The 22,428-nt window shown below is 41.0% G+C and overlaps 1 protein-coding gene across 4 annotated transcripts in view; it reads left to right on the forward strand.

Annotated features, from left to right (window-relative positions):
- TPR (translocated promoter region, nuclear basket protein) overlaps positions 1-22,428 on the forward strand; it is a 33,350-nt gene that overhangs the window by 5,180 nt on the left and 5,742 nt on the right. For 3 of the 4 annotated variants that reach the window (XM_054638030.2, XM_054638032.2, XM_054638033.2), the window contains exons 8-43: positions 4-84; positions 1,043-1,130; positions 1,606-1,746; positions 2,531-2,622; positions 3,356-3,553; positions 4,042-4,149; positions 4,665-4,891; positions 5,955-6,118; positions 6,198-6,337; positions 6,428-6,576; positions 6,832-6,994; positions 7,237-7,371; positions 8,111-8,251; positions 8,387-8,555; positions 9,026-9,192; positions 9,422-9,574; positions 10,081-10,197; positions 10,852-11,055; positions 11,147-11,331; positions 11,517-11,664; positions 12,028-12,165; positions 12,793-12,924; positions 13,183-13,313; positions 13,667-13,877; positions 14,031-14,177; positions 14,552-14,750; positions 15,391-15,596; positions 16,059-16,120; positions 17,013-17,221; positions 17,525-17,797; positions 18,571-18,719; positions 19,519-19,602; positions 19,920-20,120; positions 20,452-20,583; positions 21,140-21,230; positions 21,681-21,868. In XM_054638030.2, coding sequence (XP_054494005.1) covers positions 4-84; positions 1,043-1,130; positions 1,606-1,746; positions 2,531-2,622; positions 3,356-3,553; positions 4,042-4,149; positions 4,665-4,891; positions 5,955-6,118; positions 6,198-6,337; positions 6,428-6,576; positions 6,832-6,994; positions 7,237-7,371; positions 8,111-8,251; positions 8,387-8,555; positions 9,026-9,192; positions 9,422-9,574; positions 10,081-10,197; positions 10,852-11,055; positions 11,147-11,331; positions 11,517-11,664; positions 12,028-12,165; positions 12,793-12,924; positions 13,183-13,313; positions 13,667-13,877; positions 14,031-14,177; positions 14,552-14,750; positions 15,391-15,596; positions 16,059-16,120; positions 17,013-17,221; positions 17,525-17,797; positions 18,571-18,719; positions 19,519-19,602; positions 19,920-20,120; positions 20,452-20,583; positions 21,140-21,230; positions 21,681-21,868 — 5,523 coding nt within the window. The remainder of the gene's footprint in view (positions 1-3; positions 85-1,042; positions 1,131-1,605; positions 1,747-2,530; positions 2,623-3,355; positions 3,554-4,041; positions 4,150-4,664; positions 4,892-5,954; positions 6,119-6,197; positions 6,338-6,427; positions 6,577-6,831; positions 6,995-7,236; positions 7,372-8,110; positions 8,252-8,386; positions 8,556-9,025; positions 9,193-9,421; positions 9,575-10,080; positions 10,198-10,851; positions 11,056-11,146; positions 11,332-11,516; positions 11,665-12,027; positions 12,166-12,792; positions 12,925-13,182; positions 13,314-13,666; positions 13,878-14,030; positions 14,178-14,551; positions 14,751-15,390; positions 15,597-16,058; positions 16,121-17,012; positions 17,222-17,524; positions 17,798-18,570; positions 18,720-19,518; positions 19,603-19,919; positions 20,121-20,451; positions 20,584-21,139; positions 21,231-21,680; positions 21,869-22,428) is intronic. The other variant, XM_054638031.2, reaches the window with a different exon arrangement.

Genomic DNA, 22,428 nt, shown 5'->3' on the forward strand with positions numbered 1-22,428 from the left:
CAGGCAAAAGAGCAGCAGACAAGCATGGAAGAGAGATTCCACAATGAACTGAATGCTCACATGAAATTATCCAACTTGTATAAGGTGAGTTTGTTAATTCCATTATAACTCTAGTAGGGTATGAATATTACATAATGCAGGCCAATTTCAACTTTGTGAAACATGCAAAACATTGTTTTCTTTGCTGCTGTCTTAGTCAGCATTTAGACTCTTACATTGTTTGGATCATCTTGGAGAATAAGCAAAACTGGGGTTGAAATAGTAATTTTATGCCAACTATTTTGAGGCTTCATGTTGTAAAAATGTGGTTGTGTCTTAGGATCTATTGGAAGGTAAAAGTTTATGTGGAAAGTATGACTGTGCAAGAGATTTTTCTGAGTTAGAAGTTCATTTCTGAACACTGCAAGTGTTGGTGACTTGGTTAGGACCCAGCTGAATGTCCTGTACTGTGTCAAAGACACACCATCTAAACAAGTAATATTTGTTCTGTTTGCTCAAAGAGTGAAAAATACCCTGTAACCTTCTGACTAAGTCAGCTGAAATGTACAACTTTTTGCTCTTTGGTTTGCACATTTTAGTGCACAGGTTGAGCTCTGCTTTGTGATCTTTCTTGCACAAACACCAAATAAATATTGTGCAGCTTTGCACTTGGGATATCTCAAGTTGGAAGCAAAGAAACATAAACTGTTATATAATAGGAGTCCCTAAAAATACTATTTTTTCAGACTCTTTGAAATAGAGTACTGAAAATTCCCAGTTTTCTTTAGTCAGAAGAAGGAAAGAGTCAGCAGCAGCTGTAAACAGCTAAAGGCCATAGATTGTATTGGGAATTGCCACATCAAATCAGTGTCTGATGCTTCTTACTCTAAAGCAGTTTGCATCAGTGAGTCAATTCACATGGAAAGGACTGACCAGCTTGGGTGACTCTTTCAGCATTTTTTGCAGAAAACTGTGTTCATAATTTGTGGTCAGTTTAGGCTTTCTTGTAAACACGGGGCTGCTGTTGCTGTGTACTAAAGGTGAGCTAAAATGCTTTCTTCAGAGTGCTGCTGATGACTCAGAGGCAAAGAGCAATGAGCTGACAGGAGCAGTGGAAGAGCTGCACAAGCTCCTGAAGGAAGCAGGGGAAGGTAAGCTGGCAAAGGGAGGAGAGCAGTTGGGCTCCTTGGAGTACCTTGATACTCTGAAAAATGGGGTTTTTGTGTTCCTGAAAGGAATTTCATTGGGCTTTGGGGGTGATGGAAATGCCAATTCCTTTGTAAAAAAACTGTGCCTGACTAGTTGAATTTACTAGTGGTTGGGGAGCTATTTTCAAGTACACCTGGAATTTTACTATGGATTTTGATAATTTTGCTAGATATGTCTTCACTTTAGCTTTTTAGTTTAGGTTCCTTTTCACTGCTAAGGACAGTTGATATTTTTTCCCATTTCTAAGCAAGGGTAATAGGCAGTGGTTCATGCTTTTCTCACACTGCTGAATTTTCTTATCAGCATGAACTTCTGCAGATCATATAAAGTAAAATTTAAGGTACACAGCTAAATTCTGATACTTCTAAAATAAAAATCAATCACAACACATAACCTACTTGTCTGATTGAATTTCAGCTAATAAAGCAGCCCAGGAGCATTTGGCTGAGGTGGAGGAGTCAAAAGCCACCATGGAGAAGGAGCTGAGAGAGAAGATCAGTAAGCTGGAGAAGGAGCTGGAGAATGCCAATGATTTACTGTCAGCTACGAAGCGCAAAGGTGGGAGCAGCTGGCACCTGAAATACAGAAACTCTTGGGCTTTTGTGATCTTTCAAGGATATTGTGCTGAATTTCTCTTAAGAACCAGCTGCATTAATCTAATGTCATCTTTGGTAATTTCTAATAATTCATTTTAGAAGGTATTTCATATATATGCATATGCTTATATATGTATATAAATATGCTCCCCTCAGCAGAAAGTGCGTTTCTGTCATACATTTTTGAAGTTCTTTTGTTAATCTGTTATCTTTTCAAATAAATAGAGAGGAAACTTTTCTTCAAGGCTGAATCAGCCTGCTTTTAGTGGTTTTCTGGAGAGGGAAGTGGAGATGATAAACTAGTCTTATTTTCCTCTTTAAAAAAAAGGCAGCAGCAAACATACCTCTTGTGCTTAAATTTCTGTCTGACATTAAATTTTGCTCAGTATTCACTGTTGTAGCTATGTTCTTTTTGTTGTTAGCTTCATATCCATAGTTTCTAAAGGATAGAGAGCAGGAAGGAACAGAGGCATGGAGTACATTTGCTCTCTCCCTTTGTTAATTTAATGAAAATAAACCAGTGCTCTGCTGCTCCAGACCTCTGACAGTGTGCTAAAAAACCTGAGGTTAAGCCTTGCTTCAGCTATTTCAACTGCTCATGTTCTGAAATTATTTGCATTTCAGGAGTCCTAGTAGTAACAGCTTTTCAGCAATTCAAATAAGGCCAGTCAGATATGATATTTAAGAGTATTTCTGGTGGGGATTATTGCAGCTTTTGGATGGTAATTGTGGGGTTGTGTCTCCAGGAGCCATCCTGTCCGAGGAGGAGCTGGCAGCCATGTCTCCCACTGCTGCAGCAGTGGCCAAAGTGGTCAAGCCTGGCATGAAGTTAACTGAGGTGAGTGAGCACAACCTCTCCAGCAGCAAAGCCCTTGGATGCCATCAGTGACACTCTGAGAACAGAAAGGTTCAGGTTTAGGGCACTCTTTAGGTTTGGGGTCATGCCTGATGTCACTTGCTAAGTTACTGGGATTTTTTTCAACATGCCTTACAGTTTTTCTTTAGTAGATCAAATTCAGAAATAGGTGGGTTTTGTTAATATAAACTTACTTTCTATATGCATCTTTGGCAGGAGCAGCCTTTTTTTGCTTACTGAGATAATAGTTTAATCTGTATTGCTCTGCTTTTGGCCTGTTCTTGGAAACAATTAGCATAACAATAGGTCATACAGGTTCTAGGGGGTTTTATACTTCTGTTTATGCAATTTGTGTTGTTATTATTTGTTACTGATTGTTTTGTCCAGCCATCAAATTCCTTTATGCTGTGTTACTGGTTTTGATATTTCTGTTGTCTTAAATTTGCTTTAAACGTCCACCTTTTATGTAGACTTCTTTTATTGCAGACAGTTGCACTATACAGTTTGCCATTTTAAAATTAATATGTGAAATTTCTTTTCTATGATATGAGTCCTAGAACCATATTTTAAAAGTCCAGCTTGTTTTTCTGAATTAACTAGTTCAGTTGTATAAAATTGCAGTGCTTTAAGGTATGAATTGTATCATTACCAGTGGTTCTTTTTAAAGAGATCTGTACAAGCATATCAAAACCAAACCAAAACCTTTTTGTTGCAGCTGTACAATGCCTATGTAGAAACTCAGGATCAGTTGCATATGGAGAAGCTGGAGAATAGGAGAATCAATAAATATTTGGATGAAATAGTGCAGGAAGTAGAAGCCAAAGCCCCAATCTTAAAACGTCAGCGTGAAGAATTTGAGCGTTCCCAAAAAGCTGTTGCGAGTCTGTCTGCAAAGCTTGAACAAGCTATGAAGGTTGGTATAAAATAAAAGAGCATTATAATTTTGGAAAACAAATTACCTTAAAAATCTTTAAAACTAATTGCTGTTGTAAGTGTATGAAATGGATCTTTCAGTCAACTTTTATTATGGGAAAATATGTGTTGGACTTTCTGGCTTGTGATTTCTGGAACTGTACAAAGTATTTTACAGAACCAACATATTTTGTAGTTTTTTTATAGTGGTGATTTGTCTCTGATTTTCTGGGAGAGTAGATTCACTGTAAACAAAGTTTAGTGTTTATTTGACATAAAATTTGACTTCAGTGTTCCTTTCCCAATGATTTTAAAGCATACACCAGTACATTACAAAAGAACGTGGTTTTTGATTCCGGAACACCTGGAGTTTAACCTTGGTTGTGCAACTCTAAGGTTCCCCAGGCATGTCTGCACATGCTGTTATCTCTCTGGAAAGGAATGTGTCCAGTGGAGGTGTGATGGTTACTCCTATTGGTGTTCTTGCAGGAGATCCATCGCCTGCAGGACAGCGCTGACCAGGCCAACAAACACGCCTCCTTCTTTGAGAGGGAGAGCCAGAGACTGGAGGTGCGAGTGAAGGATCTCTCTCAGCAGGTACAGGAAACATTGCTGTGGTTAAATGGGCTGTTTGCAGTTGTGTATTCATGTGCTGCTGCATTTCAGATGTTTACTTGGAAGTTGCATTCAGCCACAGTCATGGAGACTTTGGTTGTCCTGAGTACCTTAGTGACATTAAAGCATCTCCTCAGGACGGCTTTCAGAACTGGAATAAGTTTAGCTGGATAGAAGTGGTGCTGCTTTAGGATAATATTGTTAAGCATCTGACATGGAAAACTCATCTATATAATTTTTTTGTTAGATTGGACTGTCCTGTGATCTCTTCACAGAACTGAACAGTTCATGTACTTTTGATTTGTTGTCTTTTGTCAAGCTATTTTTTCTTATAGTTATAAGCCATATAATTATCTTACAAGGATTTATTGATTATAATTGTTTGCATATGCTAGGGAAAACTCCTTAATTTCCAAGTCCTTTATTCCCACTATATTGGTTTTCTCAGCAAACTTTAGAGTCTGTGCAGGCCTTACACAAGGACTGTTCTCTTTCAGATCTGTGTGCTGTTAATGGAACTGGAAGAAGCCAGAGGCAACCACGTGATCCGTGATGAAGCAGTGAGCTCTGCTGACATCAGCAGCTCTTCTGAAGTGATCACTCAACACCTGGTCTCCTACAGAAATATCCAAGAGCTTCAGCAGCAGAATCAGCGTCTCCTGGTGGCTCTTCGGGAGCTGGGGGAGGCAAGAGAAAAAGAGGAGCAAGAAACAACATCATCTAAGTAGGTCACCTGTTCCTTTTCATTAACTTTGTACTAATTAGTAACAGGAATTCATTCAAGCACTTTTCATTTTTTTACTTCTGATTGTTATTAATTGTGTGCAGCAGCTAAATAACTCATAAAAGCAAGTCCTTATTAAGCTACAGGACCTTCAGGTTTCTATTAAAATGGCTTTATAGCTTTATATCTTAAAATAGGTCCTGTCATCAAAACTGGAAGTAAAAATAATTGCCAGTCTTCTAGTGACTGATTTCACACAACAGAGCTGTTTTTCAAAAAGATTAGTTTTTATTCCTGTTAGCTGAACAAAAACCTGCATGTATGCAAATCTAAATCACTACTGTAAAGGCCACAGGTTAACTGAGGTGAGTGAGAATTCTGTGTGAAAGGTTCTTAGCATGACTCTCTGCTCATGCTACTGACATTTTTGAAGTTACTCACATGGATAGAATTCTGCTGTTCAGGAAATAGGCCTGCTTTCTTTTTCATCTGCAAATGGCAGCCCAGAGGCCTGTCTTCTGGAGCTTTGCAGGATTTTGTCATAGGTTCACAGAATCATTAAGTTTGGGAAAGATGTCCAGGATCGAGTCCAAGCTATGCCCCAGATGTCACCTGCCCAGAGCACTGAATGCCATGTCCAGGCCTTCCTTGGGCACCTCCATGGATGGGGACTTCAATACCTCCCTGGGCAGCCCCTGCCAATGCTTAACAACCCCTTCTGTGAAAAAATTCTTCTTGATATCCAACTGGAACCTCCCCTGGCACAGCTTGAGGGCGTTTCCTCTTGTCCTATCCCTGTTCCCTGGGTGCAGAGCCTCATCCCCCCAGCTGTCCCCTCCTGTCAGGAGTTGTGCAGAGCCACAAGGTCCCCCCTGAGCCTCCTTTTCTCCAGGCTGAGCCCCTTCCCCGCTCCCTCAGCTGTTCCTGGTGCCCCAGACCCTTGTCCATCTCCATTCCCTTCCCTGGACACTCTCCAGCCCCTCACCATCCTTGCAGAAGGAAGGGGCCCAGAACACCAGGGCATGCCTGTGTGTGATGTTGAGGGCTGTTGTTGTTGTTTCAGGATCTCTGAGCTGCAGAGCCAGCTGGATGAGGCCCTCAGTGAGCTGCAGCAGCTGCGGGAGTCGCGGCAGCACCAGCTGCAGCTCGTGGAGTCCATCATCCGCCAGCGGGACATGTTCCGCATCCTGCTCACCCAGACCACGGGGGCCATCATTCCTCTGCAAGGTACCCAGGCTGCAGGGGCTGTGTGATCTGCTGTGGCAAGCAGAAGAGTTGCTTTAAAACACCCTTTACCTTCCTGTAGCTTCAGGTATGTTACCAGAGGAGATCTGTCTTACATCTACTCCAAAGCGCCCAAATTTACCTCAGTCCATGGCAACTCCTGCTCCAGTGTCCATGAGTGAGTCTGTGGAGACTGTGGAGGCCAAGGCTGCTCTTAAGCAGGTACATTTTTCAGTAGACACTGCACAAAGGTGTCCCTGTTTATTTTTACTTGCTTTTGGTACTTACTTTTATGTCTGTTCTTTTCTGCAGTTACAAGAAGTTTTTGAGAACTATAAAAAAGAAAAGGCAGAGAACGACAAGCTTCTGAATGAGCAGAATGAAAAGCTTCAGGAGCAGGTCACAGACTTGAGGTCACAAAATGCAAAGATATCCACACAGCTGGAATTTGCCTCCAAACGGTAATTCAGCTACATAATATCATTGCCTTGCATGTTCTCTGGCTGCTTGATTTTGTTTGTTCACTTAAACATTGATCCTGTCTAGTCTGTGTAAGAACATAAAGGAAATAGTGCAGGTGGGCTCAAAAGCAGAAGCTGTGGTTGAGTGAGGCACATTTGTGCAAACTGAAGTATAAAACCATGAAGCACACAGCAGTGTGCATGCCCCTTTTGAGCTGGACAGGGGCAGACTTGCTTTGCTGTGTTCCCTGTAAGGTACGAGATGCTGCAGGATAACGTGGAAGGCTATCGCCGGGAAATCACCTCCCTGCACGAGAGAACCCAGAAACTCACAGCGACCACTCAGAAGCAGGAGCAGATCATTAACACCATGACTCAGGACCTGAGGGGAGCTAATGAAAAACTGGCAGTGGCAGAGGTCAGTAACAGTGTGTGGCACTGTGGGGTATGCCAGGCCAGCATGAGTTTTCCGTATGTCTCAAGTGAAGAGTGGAGATGTAAGAGCATTCCAAGGTGTTCCAGTTTGCAGGGAAAGTAGAATGTCCAGTAGGTCTATTCTTACTATTCTTGGCTTAATTCACACAGATTTTTAAATAATACTAAATTCAATGGATGGATTAGGGATTGACAACAAAGTTTTTATAATATGTTGTCTTAAAGGTGAGAGCAGAAAACTTGAAAAAAGAGAAGGATATCCTGAAGATGTCAGATGTGCGCCTGACTCAGCAACGTGACTCTCTGCTGGTTGAACAAAGAGGACAGAACTTGCTGCTCACCAATTTGAGAACAATTCAGGTATGTGGTGCTATTCTTATGCCCAGGTTGGGTCTGTCAGGCTTTTCAATAAATACCCATGAAAATAAAAGACTCAAAGGATTGGGTCTTGATATAGGGCTTTTTTTGTGGTTACAAATCAACACAATATAAAATACTTCAGCAACTTGTTTCGGCAAGTCTGGGATTCCTGTCCTACATTATGATACTCTGTTATTTACCTGGGCAAAGTCCTGAGAATTCTGAGTTGATGAGAAGGATTCAAATGGAAATAAAAAATGTGAAACAAAGTGAAAGGAAAGAATTTGTAATGGTAATTTTAATGATAGCAAAATGTAACAGTGCCTGCTGTGGTAGTTGATTTTGCTGTTACATTATATTTACTTTTATACATTTATATAATTTATTATAATGTATATTGACACTTAGAATGTATTTAAGGATGCACATTTTATCATGTGACTGAATTCTGTTTCTCTGGTAGATCTTGTGGGGATTTTTTTAGTCCAAGGCATTAGAATGCATGGATAGTAGATGTTCTTCTAATAATATTTATTGTATTAATATCATTAATGAAACCTTTCAAAGCTAAGTCAAACATTGCAAGCACTACTTTTCATCATTTTCTGTATCTACCTATTATTTAGTTATTCTTGGGGTGGGAGAAGTGTTGTGACAACTTTGTATGAAATGCTGCAGTAATTCAGAAGAAAATTATTGAGGTATGTTGTAAACAAAATGCATTGTGCTCTTTTTTCAGGGAATACTTGAGAGATCTGAGACAGAAACAAAGCAGAGACTCAATAATCAGATAGAAAAGCTTGAACGTGAGATATCTCAGCTGAAGAAGAAACTGGAAAGTGAGGTGGAACAAAGACATTCCCTTACCAAGAATCAGGAGGTGAGTGTAAATGTGCTGCACTTGTTTGGAAGAAAATAAAGCCCCATGTTCTTCTCCATCCCTGACATGTAGAGCCACACTTGGCCTCTGTGCCATTTGGGAATAATTGCAAACTGGAGAGCCCTGTGCTTGCAGGTTCATATCCTGGACCTGAAGAGGCAGCTGGAGACAGAGACCAACCGTCACATCAACACAAAGGAGCTCCTGAAGAACGCCCAGAAGGAAAATGCCATGCTGAAACAGCAGCTGAACAACACTGAGGCCCAGCTCACATCCCAGTCCTCACAAAGGCCTCCAGGGAAAGGTAAAATCTTCCTCTACAGTTAATTTCTCTTTATGCTGAGCATTGCCATCTCAGAATAGTAAAATTCACAGTCCATAATAATTGGAATTGGGACAACAGTACAGTAAATAATGAATCACTTTGTTACTGCATTCACATATTCAGACAGATGATAACCAGCATGATTTGTTAATGTAAAATTCACATCCAAGCAGTCTTTGACAAAGGGGAAAAATAATGCAAAACTTCTTAAAGGATTCTTTTTATTATTTGAAGGAGCTTAAATGTATTAGGCTACATAGTTTTAAATAGTCAACAATGTTTATTATAAGCTTTTATTTTGGTGAGGGCTTACAGTTTAATTTAGGGAAGCTTTGTGAAAATAATTGTTTTTATCATGTTATTATGCAAAAATTACTTCAGTTTTCAAGAGAACAGTGGTTTTAAGACTAAATTAAACTTCAGTTAATGAATGTATTCTAACACTGCAGGTCAGCCTAGTACAAATGAAGATGTGGATGATCTTGTAAGTCGTCTGAGACAAGCTGAGGAGCAAGTCAATGACCTAAGAGAAAGGCTCAAGACTAGTTCCAGTAATGTGGAGCAGTACAGGGCCATGGTTCTTAGCCTGGAGGAATCCCTCAATAAGGAAAAACAAGTAAGTAGTAATTACTTATTTTTACTTACTTTGTGTTTTTGAGCAAAAATTCACTGCTGTTTGTGATTTTCCACATTTTCAGTGTTATTGTTCTAAATTAGATGATGAGAATATGATGATGAATGATGAGCCTATTCTGGCTTTAAATTATTAAAAAAATTCCAGTTTTGTATCAGAATAATGTATTTAACTGGATAAAAAATGGATCTCATGATGGATTTTAATGAAGGTGACAGAGGAAGTACGTACAACAGTTGAAGCTCGTCTGAAGGAGTCTTCAGAATATCAGGCACAGCTGGAAAAGAAGTTGATGGAGTCAGAAAAAGAAAAACAGGAGCTGCAGGAGGAGAAGCGTAAAGCAGTGGAGAACATGGAGCAGCAGGTATGCACTGACCCTCCCTGAGAGCCCCAAGGAATGGCCTTTCACAAAGCTTCCTCAACTTCACTTGGGTTTCACACCAATCTTTTAGAGTGTTCCCAGATTGCCTGAATTTATGAGAGGTTTCCAAACAGGAGCTGTATATTGACAGTGTCACTTCACTGCAGTGATTCTGTGTTTAAAGCTGTCACTCTCTGCCTGAACTTTGAGCAGGAAAACATAAAGTAACAGCCTTTGTGAGAGGTTTCAGAAGGAAACAAAATGACTTTAACTAGAATTACTGCAGGCCCAACTCTGAAAGTAAAGGATTATATTTTTACTGGGAAAAACCTCTGTATATTAGTAAGTCAAAATATAGAAAGTATTTGTCTCTTTTAATACTAATTTTAATCTATAAGTAATAAAATAATCACCATTATGAATGACTGTGTTCAGTAGTCTGCACGTACGTTGCCACTTAGTCCTGGGTTTGTTCTTACTTCGTTTTGTTTGTTCCCCTGTCACTGTAGCTTTCAGAGCTGAAGAAGAGTCTGTCAGCTGTGCAGTCAGAAGTTCAGGAAGCTCTTCAGAGAGCCAGCACAGCTTTGAATAATGAACAACAGGCCAGGAGGGACTGCCAGGAGCAAGTAAGTTTGTGGTGTTTGCCTATTTTTGCCAGGGTCAGCAGAATTCCTGTTAGCTTTCAGTTGAACTCAAAACTAAACTTGTTACTCAGGGACTGCTGGAGGTGGGAAAAATGCTAGGAGAGCACATTTTCTATTTTGGGAGCAGCTGCTTATTGAATGCAATAGATTTCTGTTTCTAAGGTCTGTTTCATTATGTAAAAAGATTGGCTTGGGAATGTAATTAACTGATTTTAATGAATTGCTGCCTTCATGCCCTGAGGAGGGGGCTGAAAATGCTCCCAACAAGACAATGGGGAAAGTATTTTTCTAACCCAATAGATAATTGTCATCTTTTATGACTGTGGGGCAGTGTGATATTTAGCAGCAGCTGGTAAGATTGTCCTGTTACCAACCATTTTTTAAAGGGAATTTATTTTTCTGCAGATGAGAATTCCAGCAGTACTAATTGGTTTCAAGGATATCAAAAAACTTTGGGCTGTTTAATCCAACCCCAAATGTAGTAGATGGGCATTCCATGTTTCCTGTGCTTGAGAATAGCAGAGATTTTGGGCAGTGGTTTTCTTCTTGCGCTGTGGTCACTTGATTTTGTCTCTTTGTACAGATCAAGCACACAAATTAAGGGTAGCAGAGTTGATTTATTCTGGTTTTGTGCAGGCAATGATGGCTTCTGAAGCTCAGAACAAATATGAGCGGGAGTTGATGCTTCATGCTGCTGATGTGGAGGCACTGCAGGCCATCAAAGAGCAAGTCGCCAAGAATGCAGCTGTGAGGCAGCAGCTGGAGGAGGCTGCTCAGAAAGCAGAGTCTGAGCTCTTGGAATCCAAAGCCTCCTGGGAAGAGAGAGAGAGAATGATCAAGGTGTGATGGGCTTTGTTGTTTCAGTGTGGTTTTTTTCAGTTAACAGAAGTTCAGCCACAGAAATCACATTCAGTGAATGATTTTGTTGTAGGATGAAGCTTCAAAACTTGCATCCCGCTGTGAGGATCTGGAGAAACAAAATCGATTATTACATGAGCAGCTGGAGAGCATGAGCAATAAGATGGTGACTTCCATGAAAGAAGCCATCCCAACTGCAGCAAATGTTTCTCTCAGTGAGGAAGGCAAATCCCAGGAACAAATCTTAGAAATTCTTCGGTAACCTTAGCTCTGGGTTCCTTCTCCTGGGGGTTATAAATTAGATTTGAACTTAAATAATTCTGTATTACTTTATACTTGAAGGATAATGTTAAAAATCCAAGTGCTTTATTGCAGATGGGAGGTGGTTGCACTAGTTGAGAACATTTTCCTGGTGTGAAGTGGTGTTGAACTCCTCCCTGCAGGTTTATCCGTCGGGAGAAGGAGATTGCGGAGACGAGGTTTGAGGTGGCGCAGGTGGAGAGCCTGCGATACCGCCAGAGAGTGGAGCACCTGGAGAGGGAGCTCCAGGAGCTGCAGGACAGCCTCAACGCTGAGAGGGAGAAGGTGCAGGTATGGCTGGGGGTTAATGCTTGTGATTTCCATGAGTACAGGGCTCTTCTGGGGCTGCCTGTCCCCAAAAATGAATTTTGGAAAGAATTTGGGGTTTTTTTTTAACTGGGATTGCTTATAACCGAATGGAGTATCTTGTTCCGAGTCTTGTGAGAGAGTGTGGCAATTCCAAAATCTCATAAATTATCTTTATTTTACCCTAATTATCTTACTTTTTTTCCTCCCATCTCCTCCTTCCCAGTGTCTTGAATGTACATGTAAAATAATGAATGACATGATAGCTTTCCAAGATGGTGTTATACCAGATCCAGGTGGAGTATATGTGCATGTGCACGCAAAACAAATGATTGACTCTTTCCACAGGTAACAGCAAAAACCATTGCACAGCATGAAGAATTAATGAAGAAAACTGAGACCATGAACATACTCATAGAAACCAACAAGATGTTAAGGGAAGAGAAGGAGAGGCTGGAGCAAGAGCTACAGCAGATACAAGCAAAAGTTAGTATTGAGCTTCACATAAACCTTTCAGATATTCAGTGTATGGGTTAAATGTTGGGATATACTATTGCTAATTACAGTAAATATGTGATTTACATTATAATTATTCCTTGAAGTCATACACTAATGAGGAAACTTTACATTTCCAATTTTAAAAGACTTTGGTCCATCTGCAGTATTGGAAAGCTTGAAGTTCAGTTCCATTTAGATGAACCTGAAAGTCAGTGTTTATCCTTAGCTAGAGGTATACCAGGAGCAATCATATTATCAGCAATTACATTAAAAATGGCACAAGAATGCATATAAAACAGACCACAGCTTTATTAAGAGTTTAAAAGTGAGATACTGCTTGTTTTAATGGTAGCAAATGCATTGGATTTTAACATTAATAATCTCTCCTGTACCAAAGTACAGAGTGAGCATCTAAGATTGGGAAGTTGCACCAATATTTTTTTTCTCTGTGGGATCATCCTCTGCTGTTGTCTTTGTCCTTTTCTCTTCCTCCAGCTGGCAGAGAGTTAGGAAAAGAAGGCAGAGAGTTAGGACAGAAGCTGTCATGACTTTTTCCTGAGGGATTCCTCCAGTCTCCTGAGTTGCAGACTGTAACCCCTTGCTGTGCTTTCTCAGGTACGCAAGCTCGAGGCAGACATCCTGCCCCTGCAAGAGTCCAATGCTGAGCTCAGTGAGAAGAGTGGAATGCTGCAGGCAGAGAAGAAGCTCTTGGAAGAGGATGTTAAACGCTGGAAAGCCCGGACTCAGGTGGAGAAATGCCTCCTTTTGAAGAACATAATGTGTAAAAAAGGCCTACCGGTCAAACAACTAAAAAAACTGCTATATTTTCTTATGAAGAATAAAAAACTAAGAAATATGTTTGAATTATAAAACGTTATTCATGCAGCTTCAAAGCTGGCTATTCCATATCAAAATGCAAAATCAGTGGCTCTAATTCAAAGAGATGTTCTGGCTATAACTGTGTAATTATTTTACAAAAATGCCCCTCTTTTCTTCCCCTTCCAGCACTTACTGAGCCAGCAGAAGGACACCGATCTGGAAGAGTATCGAAAGCTGCTCTCTGAGAAGGAGGCAAATGCCAAGCGTGTCCAGCAGATGAGTGAAGAAACAGGCAGGCTTAAAGCAGAAGTTGCCAGGTGTGGTATTGGTCAATTTGTAAAAGGTTTGGTGCAAAGCAAAATATTCTAATTACAGCTGTATCTGAAAGTGTAATTTCTTAAGTGTCTCCGTGTAACTGTGAAACTTTTGGTATTCTTTCTGTGGCTTGCTAACAAGCAGGTAAGGTGAAGTGAGAGTTGTTTTGCAAGCTATTAGCTGAAATTATTCCAAAGTAATGTATTGTAGAATAATTTCTATTCTGTATTGCAAAATCCTAGAAAATATAATCCACTACAGATAAGGCCTGTGATGTTACATAAATAAAGGATATTGAAATGTATATGTTTTCAAGCATCTCATTTGCATCTCCCTCTGATCTCTTGTCATTTAGAACTAATGCATCCTTGACTACAAGCCAGAATCTTGTTCAGAGCCTGAAGGATGAAGTAACTAAAATAAGAACAGAAAAGGACACTTTGCAGAAAGAACTAGATGCTAAAGTGGCTGACATACAGGAAAAAGTGAAAACTATAACACAGGTCAAGAAAATCGGTCGCAGGTACAAAACTCAGTATGAGGAGCTGAAAGCACAGCATGATAAGGTACGTGGAACTGAAATGGAGCATTCCTTAGTGTTCCCGGGCTTTGCCCAGGACTTTTAAACCAATCACTTGGCACACAAAGGCATCTTGTGAAAGTAATGACATTGTGATCAGATAGTCCTCTTCAGCCTTGTACCCCTTGATGCCTTTCAGATGGTTGCTGAATCATCAACTCTGCCTTTGGCAGAACCACAAGAAGACCAAGTTTCTGCCCAGGAAGTACAAGAGCTAAAAGACACTCTCAGTCAAGCTGAGGTGAAGACAAAGAATTTGGAGACTCAGGTTGAAAGTTTACAAAAGGTAAGAACAGTGAGTAATTTCAGAGTACTGTTCTCCACTGCAGTCCTAAGTGTGTAACAGTGAAGAATGGGAGGGTGTTTTGATGTGTGTCACAGAAATATGGGAAGTGACCAAATATGCCTCTACTTTCTTGGGAAAGAGGAATCTTAAATCTAGTGTAAATTTTAGTGTGTCTCACATTATTTCCTGGAATAAGTGGAAAAGAGAATGCTGTTCTCCATCTCTTGCATTCAGAGAGGACTGAACTCCTGTTGTTAAGAAGCCTTTTAACCTTAATCCAATGGCCAGCTAATACCAGCTCCTGGAAACTCGGGCCCTGTATTTGCCAGAGTAGTTGGTTTTGGCCAACAATTGCGATCTTTCTCTCTCCCTAGACAATAACAGAAAAGGAAACTGAAGTTAGAAATCTCCAGGAGCAGATAATGCAGCTCCAGACAGAACTGGCCCGTTTCCATCAAGATCTGCAAGAGAAGACTACACAGGAAGAACAGCTCAGGCAACAGATCACAGAGAAGGAAGAGAAAACAAGGAAGACCTTGCTTGCAGCCAAGCAGAAAATTGCACAGTTAGCTGGTATTGTATTTCTTTTTCTTTCTGTCCTTAGAGATTTTTGATTATTTCTATGGAAAAACCTTTAGACAGGATGCTTGAAAAATATGGCCTGCTTCATATTTTACTGAAAAGTGTTTTCTAGACTAAATGCTGTAGGGATTGTTCTAAAGTTTAAAATTTAATTCCTCCAGGGGATGATAAAAGTACATAAGTAGCTGCACACTGGACGTAGAAAAAAATTTTGCTTACTTTTGGCCAGCCAACATAACATTTTTGATCCTTCTATTGATTAGAGCAGATTGGCTCTACTAATAACTCTGGTTATTCTCCCCTTCCCTAAATGCAGAGTTGCAAAACACATTGTCTCCTCTGTTTTTAAATGTCACTGAGAGGAATGATGGTGTAAGAGCTTGCTGAAAAGATCTTGTTCTTTTGGGACTACTTCTTTAAGTTTTTCTTTATCTATTTTTATTACATATTTTTCTATCTCAGTTTCTTTTTATTTAAGTGCAATTAAAAAGAAAAATGTCCATATTGCCTCCCAGATCTCCTTTTATAATTTAACATTTTTAGGATTTCAGAATACTTCAGTGACCTGGTAAAACACCCAGGTGTTCAGTGTGCAGATTCAGCAAGGCTGGACCCTTTCCTGTTCCACCAGGTACAAAAGAGCAGCTCACAAAGGAGAATGAGGAGTGGAAGCAGAAGAGCAGCTCCCTGGAGGAGCAGAAGACGGAGCTGGAGGTGCGGATGAGCGCCCTGAAGTCCCAGTACGAGGGGCGGATCTGCCGCCTGGAGAGGGAGCTCCGGGAGCAGCAGGAGCGGCACCACGAGCAGCGGGATGAGCCCCCAGAGTCCACAAACAAGGTACAGCATGTGCACAGTCCTGCCAGGCAGCCCTGGCACAGCAGCCAGGCCACCATGCCCTGCTCTGGGAAATGCACAGGTTGGCCTCAGTAAGGGTTCAGAATTTCATTTAAATTTCCTGCTCTAATCAGAGTTCCCAGCACTAACAAGCAGGCAGTTCTGCCATTCACTGTGAATCAGTCAAGGAGCTGTTCATGCTATGCCCTCTATTTTTGTATTTTACTCATGCATTCTGTATAATGGGTTCATGTCTCAAAGCTTCAGAAAATACCTGAGCAGTTACCAAATTGTTTTTGAGCATTGGTATGGGTGGTATGATTTGGTTCAGGGAATTTGCCATAATTACAATACCCAACTAGCATTTCTTTCACAGACTTGTTAGCAAAGTGCTGAAGTGTTTTCCATGTTGCTTTCTCCGTTTCACGTGTACCTGACATGATATTTCTGGTTTTTACCTAATAGGTCCCAGAACAGCAGAGGCAAATCTCACTCAAGTCTACTCCAGCTTCAGGTGAAAGAGGAATGTGAGTTCAAGGGGTTTGCAGAGTTTCTGTCGTTGATACTTCTTGGGTTTATCATAATGTAGTTGCTCTTCTTTTTAGCAAACTACTGGCTTTTCATAATTTTTCTTAAACAAATGCGAAGATACTGACTGAAATAATGTGTTTCTCCTGTTTTCTCAGCTACGTCTAATCAATAGGGCTTTTAAGCTGCAAGCTGGCAGATTAGCCCCCAGGAACATGGTATCTGGGAAACATGGGAGGTTTTTAAAAAATGTTTTCAGACTTTAAGGTTTTTGAAGTTGTGTAATTTTGATTGTTAACTTTAACCTTTTTGGTTTTGGGAAGGATTTTCCTTGTGCAAGAATGAGAAATGGACTGAACAGATAACTCTAAAAGATAAAATAGTCATTTGCCTAAGCTCTGAAATGAGAAATATTGCTGTACTACTAAGCTGGGATAACAAACTCTCTCTCAGCTATTATGAAATGCATCCTTTAGACAGCAAGACTTTAAAAAATGTCTCTTAAAATTTGGCTGCCCCTTGTCTCTGCCAAGAGATGATGTCACTCTGTATTGAGTGAATCAGTTTTGATGTAAGATGTGTTACTCACTGTAATAAAGTTCCAGCACATCCAACAGTACAAACATTTTGATCTGTTACTAGATTCCCACTTAATTACCTTGGAAGAAACCTGTCAGTTCTCCAAGCTGGATAAAATGCTATTGATGGCATAGCATGTCTCTCTTTCTCAACTATAAAAAGTTTTGAAGACAATTCCATAGGCTATTCTCAGGCTTTTAAATTTAAAAGCTTTAAAAAAAAAACAGTGTTTCTGGCTGTGAAAATATACTTGTTTGTTATTTTTAAAGTCTGCTTTCTGTACCATGATGAAACCAATCTCCTGTTTTTCAGTGCCAGCACTTCAGATCCTCCAACAGCAAACATTAAACCAACTCCTGTTGTGTCAACTCCCAGTAAAGTGACTGCTGCTGCAATGGCTGGGAATAAGTCTACTCCAAGGGCCAGCATCCGTCCCATGGTGACTCCTGCCACAGTCACCAATCCCACCACTACCCCCACAGCCACAGTTATGCCAACAACACAGGTGGAGACTCAGGAAGGTGAGATTTTAGTGTATCATAAGGATCCTCAGTACTCAGAAGTGCTGCCTTTGCCTTGAAGGGTTGGTGGCAGTCAGTTTGGAAGGGCCACAGACAGTGTCACTGTCCCTGCATCTCTTGGAGTGTTGCACTTCCGTGACCATTCTACTTGCAGCAAAATTCATGTTTCCTCAGCCGGAGATGTACATAACGTGAATTCATCTGCAGAACACTCAATGTGCTTGTTCAGGGCATCCTGAGAGGGAGAATGTGAGCTGTGCTGGATGAATGAAGACCCTGACTGTGCTGCTGTTTGCCTTCCAGCCATGCAGTCGGAAGGACCCGTGGAGCACGTCCCGGTGTTCGGCAGTGCCAGCGGCTCCGTGCGCTCCACCAGCCCCAACGTGCAGACATCTCTGCCCCAGCCCATCCTGACTGTGCAGCAGCAGACCCAGGCCACTGCCTTTGTGCAGCCCACCCAGCAAAGCCACGCTCAGATCGAGCCTGCAGCTCAGGAGCCAGCCCCTGCCATCGTGGAGGTGGTGCAGAGCTCCCAGATAGAGAGGCCCTCCACATCCACAGCCGTGTTTGGCACAGGTTGGTATCATTTTGTAGGCCTGCCTTGCTCCATAGTTCCTTGTAGGTAGCTCCAGTTGGACCCTTGGCCAACCAGGCCTCACTTTAGTTCAAGCCTTTTCCCCCCTCCCTTAGTTTACTGTACATTTTAAGAACTTCTGAAGTTAGGCTTCCTTCTTGAGCTGTCAGAAATGGTGCCTCTGAAATGCTGTTGGCACTGCATTCCTTAAAGTAGAAAGAAAATAAAACTTTGTGTTTGTCTTTGGAGTTTAATACATTAAACCCTGCTGGCTCTGTTTCCATGGCACTATGAGCAAGGTTAATTCTAGGAGCCATGAGTAAGCTACTAAAGCTTGGATTTAAAATATAGCAAGTACTCTAAAGCTACACACTGTAATACACTCTTGCACATCTGTTTGTCCTACACAGTGTAAATAGAAGATTTATTCCCCCAAAAAACATTTCTGCAAACTGTTGGGGTTCTCTTTTTCCAGCTGATACTCTCTTTAAAATCTTGGGTGTACTTGTCCAAAGCAAAGATGTTGGAAGAAATATTTGGGTTGTACTCTGAGTCTTATACTTAGGGTCAGTTAAGTTGTGAATAAAGGCCTGAGAGGTTAAGACTTGTAACTCAAGGGGTGGATGTTTTCCTGGCCTAGGAAACAGTTCAGTGCAATTCTGATTTGTTGTCATTTAGTGCAGACATGGAGGTGATCTTCAGAGGAAAACACCAAAGCTTTTGATTTCTGGTTTACACATGTGTTGTTCTGAAAATAACTGAGCGGTCTTTGCAGTTTCAGCTACCCCCAGTTCCTCACTGTCTAAACGCTCCCGAGAGGAGGAGGAGGACAACACTGTGGAGAACTCAGACCAGATCTCTGAGGAAACAGTGGATGCACCTACTTCAAAGAAACTGAGAATCATGCAGAGAGTTGGGCCTGAGGTTTGCACAAACATAAAGTGCTACTACTTAATCTTTGTAGGATTTGAATGGGAAGAAGAATTGTGTTACTTCAGGGCAAATCAGTGAATTCTTAAATGACTTCCTAATCTGTTGGGGAGGAAACAATTATTTTGGGGTATCTAAAAAGGCAAAGGTTAAACCAATTTGAATGATGTAAATCTTAACCTGTAGGATGGGAGAGAGAGCTGTATCCTAGGATTGAGGAGGAAGAAGTTAAAACTTCTTTCAGTGTCATTCAGAAGGTCTTTATCTACAGTAATTCTGGACAAAAATACAGGGGATTTAGGAGATGGGAAGCAAGGAAGAGTTGCTGGAAAAGCCTACAGAAGACGCATGTGATTGTTGGTGTGGGGGATTTGAGATGTGCTGTGAACAAAAGGGATAAAATTGAGGAGACAGAACCTCACAGTGTTAAGGAAGCCAAAGATATTTTATTAACTCTGTGCGAGAGGGATGTTCATAAGAGAAAAAGGGCAGGATTGTGTAAGAACATTGCCACTTAAGGATCTGGGAGGCTGGAGGTAGGATGATAAGCTTTGATTTGTCTTTGGTCCTGAAAAGATGGAGGTATGCTGAGGTCTAGTGGGCAAAAGTTGCATTTCTCTAGGGCAGGGAAGTGAGATTTTTGATAAAAGCATTGCTAAGGAAGCAGGAGAAAATGTTGCCCATAATCTTTGTGGAAAAAGATAATTTTTATTAAAGAAGTAAAAAACAAAACTCTCAAGCATGTTTAGGGCTAATGATACGTTTTAAATGAGAAAAATATTTGTTGTTCCAGGAGGAAGTGACAGCAGAAGAGAGCACTGATGGAGAAGTGGAGGCACAAACATACAATCAAGACTCACAAGACTCCATTGGAGAAGTAAGCATATTTAAAGAGCAAAAATCTTCAGCAGAAATAGCCATCTGCCCCAAAAACTCTCAGTATATTTAGAAGTGAAATCTCAAATAGAATCCTTCAGGTTTCCCATTGGAAACCACTCAAAATGTTTTAAAGTTTAGACTTGAACTGTTCAGTCACTGACAGTCAGCTGTCACATTCTCTTTTGTCCTCTCCTCTGGTCAGTTTTTAAGGAACAGCAATAGCTGTCCTGTGAGCATCAGAGTCTGGTTCTCTTGCTGTTGATGATGGTGCAGTGAGTTTTGTTTGTGCTGGTGATTGCCTTTGCTCTTTGGCAGGGTGTGACACAGGGGGAGTACGCGGCCATGGAGGACAGCGAGGAGACCTCCCAGTCTATCCCTATAGACCTGGGGTCCCTTCAATCAGACCAACAAAACACTTCTTCATCTCAGGATGGCCAGTCCAAGAGAGATGATGTGATTGTAATTGATAGTGATGATGAAGATGATGATGATGAAGAAAATGAAGGGGAGCAGGAAGTATGTATATCAATTCCTTTATAATTTTGTCTTTCTTTAGATGGAAAACTTACCAGACATTATTAATTTAATCAAAATATTTTTGACTGAGTAATTGGTCTGTATTTATGTTGCCTGAATTTGTAGTGTCTTAAAGCTACCTGCTAATTCACCTTGAATTTTTCTTTTACCTTCCTTTATCTGAACCCTCAAACTTTTCCATCTTCTTTCCTACCCTTGTCCTGTTGAAGAGGGAGAGAGGGAGTGTCTGGGTGGGTGTTGATCTGTGCACCACATCCAGCCTATTCCACTCCCCTCTCTGCATTTCCTCTCTTTTATTGTCTCATCACAGGATTATGATGATGAGGAAGAGGAGGACGAGGATGACGATGAAGACACAGGCATGGGAGATGAAGGTGATGACAGCAATGAAGGAACTGGTAGTGCTGATGGCAATGATGGATATGAAGCAGATGATGCTGAGGTGAGATTTGTACATTTCTTTTGTAGCCTGGTAAATTTCTTGCAACAAATCAGTGCTGTAATACTCACTGTTTTGTTGAAAGAAGTTTACCAATACTCATTCACAAATGTGAATGCTTAGAAGAGAAAATCTTGGCATGAATTCATCCCCAAAAGTTGAAGGATGATACTGGGTCATGGTAATTTTTTACAACTGGTGTTTTCACAAGAAAAATCAACTAGGAATGTTTAAGAGGGCTGAATGAAAATACAAAGTACAGGAGCTAGCAGCAAATACTGTAGTTGCAAAACTGGTGAGGCTTTTGAAAAGCTGGATATTTCACTATCTGTTGCTACTAAATGATGGTGGCTACATCAGGTTTGTATATGCACAGGTACTCAAAACTTCTGAAATCTCATACAGTTGAATATATTTATCTAACGCTGTAGATACAAAAATCTTTTAAGATTGTCATATATTTGACTTTTTTTACTTCCTGAATACTTTTCTACTGCTTTTATATTCTCTTTACAACCTATAATTTGTTTAGTCACACTCTGTTTCTGTGGAATTTTAGGGTGCTGATGGTACAGATCCTGGAACAGAGACTGAAGAGAGCATGGGAGGAGCTGAAAGCAACCAGAGGGCAGCAGATTCCCAAAACAGTGGTACAGTTATTCCATGTTTCTTCAGAGTCTGTGTAGGCAGGGGGAGGGAAATATAGAAGCTATTTTCCATGTGTTAAAATCTGCACTTAAAAAATCAGTGAAATACTTGAGGCCATTTTAACGTGCAGTGTGGATCCCTTTGAAATTATCTTCTCTGCATTTGTTCTAAATTCCTTTGAAAATCCTGCAAGCTCTGGTTTCTGTGGAAACTTAATGGCTCACTGGATTAATCGGTCTCTAAATCAGCATCTGAATAATTAGCACTTTGTTTCAGTGCTGGAGTTGTAGCTGGCACAAGTCCTCTTCAAGTGATTTTTACATAACAACACTGGGCTGTCCCCAGGCTTGCAAGGGAAAAATGAGTTAATTAGTGGCAGAATTGGAAGATTTGCCTTCAGGTACTCAGCTTGGTTCCTAGGGTTTTCCAAACCCTGTATATTTGTGTTGCAGGAGAAGGGAGCACGAGTGCTGCAGAGTCCACGTTTGCCCACGAGAGCCTGCGGGAGCAGCAGCCGTCATCGGCATCGTCCGAGCGCCAGGGCCCGCGGCCCCCGCAGTCCCCAAGGAGGCCCCCGCACCCTCTGCCCCCCCGGCTCACCATCCACGCCCCTCCCCAGGAGCTGGGGCCCCCAGTGCAGGTACAGACCAGCTCCAGTGACTCAGGAGACTTGGGGAAAAAAAATTGCTGCATGATTTCTTATCAGTAAAATCCATTGGGAAAAATGTTGCCAGCTGTTCAGCATGATAGAAGTGGTAGCTGAGCAGAGGGGTTTAGTCACCCTGCAGATGATGGCTGGACAGGAAACATACAAATCCATCCCCAGTGCCTTACTGCTTTTTATTTTGGAATTCTTATTATATTATGCTAGTGCTATGTCAGTCAGTGGCTGATGATATTTCCACTCAAAAAGCTTTTCTTAGCCAGGTTGTAGCTCAGATTTGAAGGGTTTTTATGAGCTGCCCCAATGTAGATGGGGCAAAGGAATGCTGCCATTTATTTTCCAAGTTAAACCTTTCACAGTCAGTGAAAATCACCCATGATTATGCTTGTTGAAGACATGTAGATTTTGTAAGTTAAAACAACACAACAGGAATTCTTCAAAAAATACTCTGACTGAAATGATCCTTTACCATTAACTTGTGCTGAGGCTTGAGATCACATTGTGTGCATGTTTTCTATATTCAGTAGAGACTTGAG

This window comes from Agelaius phoeniceus, chromosome 8 (assembly GCF_051311805.1).
Source record: "Agelaius phoeniceus isolate bAgePho1 chromosome 8, bAgePho1.hap1, whole genome shotgun sequence".
NCBI lineage: Eukaryota > Metazoa > Chordata > Aves > Passeriformes > Icteridae > Agelaius > Agelaius phoeniceus.